The sequence below is a fragment of the Hyla sarda genome, chromosome 4 (genome assembly GCF_029499605.1).
Source record: "Hyla sarda isolate aHylSar1 chromosome 4, aHylSar1.hap1, whole genome shotgun sequence".
In the NCBI taxonomy this organism is placed as follows: Eukaryota; Metazoa; Chordata; class Amphibia; order Anura; family Hylidae; genus Hyla; species Hyla sarda.
Window position 1 is genome coordinate 9,535,476 of NC_079192.1, and position 7,076 is coordinate 9,542,551.

Consider the following 7,076-nt stretch of genomic DNA (forward strand, 5'->3'; position numbering starts at 1 on the left):
TAATGTAATGACAGGTACAATTTAACCCTGGTGGCCCCCGGCTCTATGCTGTGAGCTGCACTTCTCTTGCATTTTACAGACTATCCTAAACATAGTCCATTCATGTATAATGCCTGGAAAACCAATGTAACATAATAATGTGTATTTTTTATTTCTTGATTTTTAGGGGCCCAGCACTATGATGATGAGGGGAAGGATATTGTCTTAAATACAACAATCGTTGCAGGTAAGTGGAGATGGAACAAGTTCAGGCTTCATGTGTCACATTGTAACCAGATTAATCCTCACAGCAGACAGCAGGGTGGGAGGTATCAGGACACTGGTCTGTTAGTAGATTTACTGTACTGGGTCATGTGGTTTCCATCACATGATCCTACACGGCTCCGGTCACTACAGTAACTTCTCCATATACTTACTGCTTCTGGATCCTGGGTTGGAGGACCCAATGTGGCAGCATCCGGAGCTGTAGAGGACTCTCCCGGAAATGAGACTTTGTCAGTAAATAGAAGAGTCTGAAGTAAAATGTCGGTCTGGTTACTAGAAATGGGCCCCAAGAGTGGATGAAGCTTTAGCCATTGTCTAAGGAAATAATTATTTCATTTCTGAGGATTCTCCCCCCCCCCCCCCGCCCCCCCATTATTCATGTATTCATTTGCATATTTTTCTTACTTTGGAAAACAAATTTGTCTATGGACATCGGGGGGAGATTTATCAAAATCTGTCCAGAGGAAAACTTGCTGAGTTGCCCATAGCAACCAATCAGATCGCTTCTTTCATTTTGTAGAGGCCTTGTTAAAAAGGAAAGAAGCGATCTGATTGGTTGCTATGGACAACTCAGCAACTTTTTCTCTGGACAGATTTTGATAAATCTCTCTCATGATCTTTAAAAAATAAATAAATAAAAATGCAGCCATGTGGCGCGGATTTATAGACAATTGGGGAGATTTATTAAAACCCGTGCAGAGAAAAAAGTTGCCCAGTTGCCAATAGCAACCAATCAACTCGTTTCTTTCCTTTTTAACAAGGCCTCTGCAAAATGAAAGAAGCGATCTGATTGGTTGCTATGGACAACTTTTCCTTTGCACAGGTTTTGATAAATCTCCCCCCATATCTTTTGTATTTGGTAAAGGCCACCTTAGTCCTTACAGACATTTTTTGACAGTATCAGGGATAAGCTGCAATTTACAATGACATACAGCCAGGCACAGGTTAGATTTCTAGACACTATGGGGAAGATTTATCACTGAAGTTGTTTTGTATGTCCTTTTTTCAAGTCACTTTTGTCGCAGGTTTTTTTTTTGGCAGAAGTGCACATACCGTATATACTCGAGTATAAGCCGAGTTTTTAGCACGATTTTTCGTGCTGAAAACACCCCCCTTGGCTTATACTCGAGTGAACTCTCCGCCCTCAGTGGTCTTCAACCTGCGGACCTCCAGATGTTTCAAAGCTACAACTCCCAGCAAGCCCGGACAGCCATCAGCAGTCCGGGCATGCTGGGAGTTGTAGTTTTGAAACATCTGGAGGTCCGCAGGTTGAAGACCACTGCCTGGGCCTTCGTCATCATCCAGACCCCCCCTTTAGTTTTGTATTCACCTCCGCTCGGCGGGACGTTAGGGTGAGCTGGTCCGGGCCATCTATGCTGCAGGGGCCGTCCGGTGGGGAGGGATAGTCGTTCCGGGCTGTCCATCTTCACCGGGGGGGCCTCTTCTCCGCGCTTCGGGCCCGGCCCCGGAATAATGACGTTGCCTTGACGACGACGCACAGGGACGTTGCTCATGAACGTCCCTGTGCCTCGTCGTCAAGGCAACGTCATTATTACGGGGTCGGGCATGAAGCGCGAAGAAGAGGCCCCCCCACCGGGGGAAGATGGACAGACCGGAACGACTATCCCTCCCCACCGGACGGTCCCTGCAGCACAGATGGCCCGGACCAGCTCACCCTAACGTCCCGCCGAGCGGAGGTGAGTACAAAATTAAAGGGGGGAAGGAGGGTGGGGGTCTGGATGATGACGAAGGCCTGGGCAGTGGTCTTCAACCTGCGGACCTCCAGATGTTTCAAAACTACAACTCCCAGCATGCTCGGACAGCCGATGGCTGTCCGGGCATGCTGGGAGTTGTAGTTTTTGAACATCTGGAGGTCCGCAGGTTGAAGACCACTGTTAAATCAGACATTGACAAGCGGTGATGATGAAGGGGGTGGTGTGAGATGATGACAGGGTAATGATGACAGGCGGTAATGATGAAGGGGGTGGGATGATGACAGGGGGATGATGATGGCAGGGGGATGATGATGGCAGGGGGATGATGATGACAGGGGGGGATGATAAAGGGGGATGATGATGACAGGGGGATGATGATGGCAGGGGGATGATGATGACAGGGGGATGATGATGGCATGGGGATGATGATGACAGGGGGGGATGATGACAGGGGGATGATGATGACAGGGGGGGATGATGATGACAGGGGGATAATGATGACAGGGGGGATGATGATGACAGGGGGGATGATGACAGGGGGATGATGATGACAGGGGGGATGATGACAGGGGGGATGATGAAAGGGGGGGGGATGATAATGAGGGTGTTAATGACGGGGGTCTGGATGATGACAGGGGGGATGATGTATTTCCCACCCTAGGCTTATAGTCGAGTCAATAACTTTTCCTGGGTTTTTGGGGTGAAATTAGGGGCCTCGGCATATATTCGGGTCGGCTAATACTCGACTATTATGTAGTTTCACCATGTGTAATAAATAATACCCTGGTCTGCCAAAACTAACAAAATGACCTCACACACTATTTCTCTCATTGTAAAGAAGGTAGGAGGGTGGTCTATAGTTGTGTTTTATTTTAACGCTTTGTGGTTTAAAATTGCAACTTCATAATTATTCGTGAATAGTAAACTAGTGACCACTGTCTCAAAATGTGTCTACCAAGACCAGTTTGGAAAAAGCATTGTGCAAAACATAAACCAAAATAAGCAACGCGTCCCCCGCGATCAGACATCTTATCCCGTATCCTTCAGATAGGGGATAAGATGTCTAGCAGTGGAGTACCCCTTTAACCCCTTAATGACCAAACCCATTTTCACCTCAAGGACCAGGCCAATTTTATTTTTAGCGTTTTTGTTTTTTCCTCCTCTCCTTCTAAAATCCATAATTCCTTTATATTTCCATCTACAGACCCATATAAGGGCTTGTTTTTTTTGCGTGACCATTTGTACTTTGTAATGAAACCTCTTTTACCTTAAAATGTACAGGGGAAATTTTAATGAAAACCAAAACTTTGCACATTTTGGAGTTTTTTTTTTACACACTGTACACTTTATGGTAAAAATGACGTGTTCTTTATTCTGTGGGTCAATACGATTAAAATGATACCCATGGCTAGATACTTTTATATTTTTGCACCGCTTAAAAAAAATCTAAAACTTTTTGTACAAAATCAGTAATCTAAAATCACCCTATTTTGACCACCTATAACTTTTTCATTTTTCCGTATATAGGGCGGTATGGGAGCTAATTTTTTGCGCCGTCATCTGTACTTTTTTAAATACCACATTTGCATATATAAAACTTTTAGATAATTTTTTATGAATTTTTTTTATAAAATGTGACAAAAAAGCAGCATTTGTGGACTTTTTAAATTTTTTACGTTTATGCCATTCACCATATGGGATCATTAACATTATATTTTGATAGTTCGGACATTTACGCACACGGCAATACCAAATATGTTTATTTTAAAAAATTACGCTTTTTGGGGTAAAATGGGAAAAACGGACAATTTTCATTTTTATTGCGGGAGGGGATTTTTCACTTTTTTTTTTACTTTTTATTTTTACATTTTTCAGCTTTTTTTACACTATCTATAGAAATTGTTTGATTGCTAATACTGTGCAGTGCTATGCATAGGTCACAGCACTGATCAGTATTATCGGTGATTGTCTGCTCGATCGCAGACCAGAGCAGAAGACCCCGGGAGACAGCCGGAGCCAGGTGAGGGGACCTCCGGCTGTCATGCTGGATGATCGGATCCCCCCGGCAGCGTTGCGGGCGATCCGATCATCCAATCAAAGTGCCGCAATGCCGCAGATGCCGTGATCTGTATTGATCACGGCATCGAAGGGGTAAATGGCGGACATCCATTGTCGGTCATTACCGGCGGGTCCCCAGCTGCTGCTAGCAGCCGGAACCTGCCATGCATGACGCGAGCACCCTTCCGATGCTCGCGGTCATACACAGGACGTAAATGTACGTCCTGGTGCGGGAAGTCCCGCCAAACTAGGACGTACATTTACGTCCTTGGTCGTTAAGGGGTTAAAGAAAAAGAACATACGATAGCACAACTTAAATTCCAGGTGAATAATGAATGGCTCTAACCAAGATGGGGGAGGAGATATAAAAAGATAGTACAGAAAGAGACTGGATACTGGATATATAGGTTGTGTACCCTGGACTCGCGAGGTCTGAACCGGGATTTTGGGGGAAGTAGCACCATATTCAGACTGAACCCTTAATCCTTTAGACAAAGCCAGGATCACAGCAACATCGACCTGCAGAGAGGAGGAAAGCAGATCGGGGGGCATTCAGCCCAGGGTGGACCTGTACTGTAAGCTGGTTGAAGGAAGAGTGATATCCTCCACCTAGGCGCTTGTACAGAGACTGTTCCGGTTATAAAACTTGCATAAAATCTTCAGTAAAAGTTCCGACTGTTTTCAGCAAACTCTCCGGTTGTGGACCTTCAATTATTTCATACCTCCCTATCACTCTTGGGACGGGTAGCGGTAGGTCAAGCATTACAGAGGAGCCCTCACCCTGGCATCACGAGTAGAAAGGGTTAAACAGACCCCATTAAAGTACCGCACAGCTACATTCCCATACCATACCTCATTCCTCCTGGAAGCAATTCACAGTTACTATGCGATTAACTCATCATTGTAATTCGTAGTCTCGCCAAAGTTCTCGGGATTGAACGGCTCTGGCGGGGGTTTGCGTTAATCCAATGATTTACTATAATATGAGTACTGTTTCACACAGTATTTAATGAATTATTTTTGGAATAAATTTTTGGTTCTATAAACATAGGGGCCTATATAAAAGAGGTTCTAGAGTTCTTTTTTTTTTTTTTTTCCCCGGAGACCATTATGAACATCACACGTGTATGACTGGTTCTATAATTTCAAAAGTTACTATATTTTTATCTTCAATAAGTTCTAATGTTATTACAGGATTTGAATACTTTTTTATGTCTGTATGTCCCTAGGAAGGAAAAGCAGAAGATCTCCAGGAGGTACATGGAATTCTAGAATGAAAAAAGTTTTGGTCTCCATCACAGGAGCGATTCCACCGGTTGGAGGCGTCCCAATTGGAAAAACTTTAAGTTTTATTTTAAATACATTTTGGCCAGATTCTGAGCCAGATATCTGGAGCCTCATAAAAGACCAAGTAGAAGGATTGATAGATGAAAAAATCCTTGACTATGAACTTCAGGAGAGAAATAATGAGATCGGGGCTATAAAGAGAACCATGGAGATGTATGTAGACGCTCAGATCAAAGAAAAGGGCTCATTGATGTCAACCATGATCCATGCCTGTAATGAATTGTGCATCAAGCTAACACAGTCCAAAAACTCTGTGCAGTTCATCCCCCTAGTGGTGACTCACAGCACTCTGCATCTACTGATCCTAAAGGAGAGACTTCTACATGGAAAGGAGATGTACGATGAGGACAATACTCCAGTGTGGAGGAAGGAGCTGGTGAATCAGATTTCTAAATATAAAGATTACATAAAAGACATTTATTCCAAATGGGTTGAATGGAGAAATTCACAAATCATTGTAGAATTAGGTAAATCGCTTGAACATGTGATTGCCCCCTTAGTCACGGTTTTTAAATACGTATCATATGGAAAAGTTTATGATCAATTAGGCACAGAAACAATTTATTTTAATGATAAGAATTATTTAGGTAACGATAAAGAGTATTTTAGACCTTCATGTGAAGTTGTAAAAAAGAAGATGTTTGGTTTTCGGAATGGTGAAATGCTGCAAATATTAGTGCCAACCTTCTACCTGGATAATTTTATCCCCGGGAATGAAGATAATCCCTCAGTGATACCGTCATCCATGTCTATAGCTAGCTTTGGCCCCATTTCACCAGAACTTGATGGAGGAAAAAGAAAACCTATTTTTTATTCACCAGATGATGACAACACATGGGGAGGTGATGTCACCAGAATAAGTGTTAGAGAATATAATATTATTGAAGGCTTCCAGGTGTTCTACAGCACAGGCGCTGGTTTAATTTGCGGAAGTAGTTTTGGCGCAACGGTTCATAAAATTTACTTACATGACAGACGTGTACAATCCATGAAGTTCTGTTATAATAGATGTTCTCAGGTTGAAGTGACCATAGGATTCTCCAATGGACAGTCTACTGGACGCCTGGGAAATCGAGGGGGATGGGACGATGTGACGTGTGTAGACACTGGAGGCATTGACACCTATGGCCTGTACAATATCCGGGCAGCAGACAATACCTATGTTAGAGGGGATAGATATGAAAGAGGGGATAACTGTGGACAAGGGCTTTTCCAGATCGAGCTAGAATACAAAGCTTACCCAGTCAGACCTTCTGAACTTCACAAGTGACAACTGTTCTGTGGATTGAGCCCATGATAGAGCCAAATATTAAAAGGCTTTACACACATATCATTTTATAATAGATAAATATCATTTACTGGCTAAATTTGGTTTTGATTAATTTACAGAATATTTTAGATCAAGTTTTCATTACATCAGAAGAGTTTACATCTAGAGGCGATAAAACGGAAATGTATATGTAGATAAAGTGAGACAATGGGGGATATTTATCAAAGGATTTAGACTGGTTTTTCTTGTCTAAATTTGTCGCACAGGAAGTCGCAGTCTAAATATGTGCGACTTTTTTGCGACTTTTGCTCTAGAGGATTTTTAGAACATGATGCATTCTAGTCTATTTTAGACAGAAATGCATTGGAAAATGCATTGGTGCTGAATTTATAAAAAGCGACTTTTCAGCGACAAGTCGCATC

General features: G+C 42.9%; 1 protein-coding gene across 2 annotated transcripts; it reads left to right on the top strand.

The window, feature by feature from the left end:
* The first annotated feature begins 398 nt into the window (after nt 1–398).
* On the top strand, nt 399–6,852 carry LOC130366730 (uncharacterized). 2 transcript variants are annotated; one of them, XM_056569053.1, is made up of 2 exons: nt 399–517; nt 5,267–6,852. In XM_056569053.1, the coding sequence occupies exon 2, from the start codon at nt 5,311–5,313 to the stop codon at nt 6,652–6,654; it is 1,344 nt and encodes a 447-aa protein (XP_056425028.1). In that variant the 5' UTR covers nt 399–517; nt 5,267–5,310; the 3' UTR covers nt 6,655–6,852. The 2 variants fall into 2 exon arrangements, with proteins under 2 accessions (XP_056425028.1, XP_056425027.1); XM_056569052.1 differs by lacking the exon at nt 399–517 and adding an exon at nt 1,134–1,208.
* The last annotated feature ends 224 nt before the right edge of the window (nt 6,853–7,076 follow it).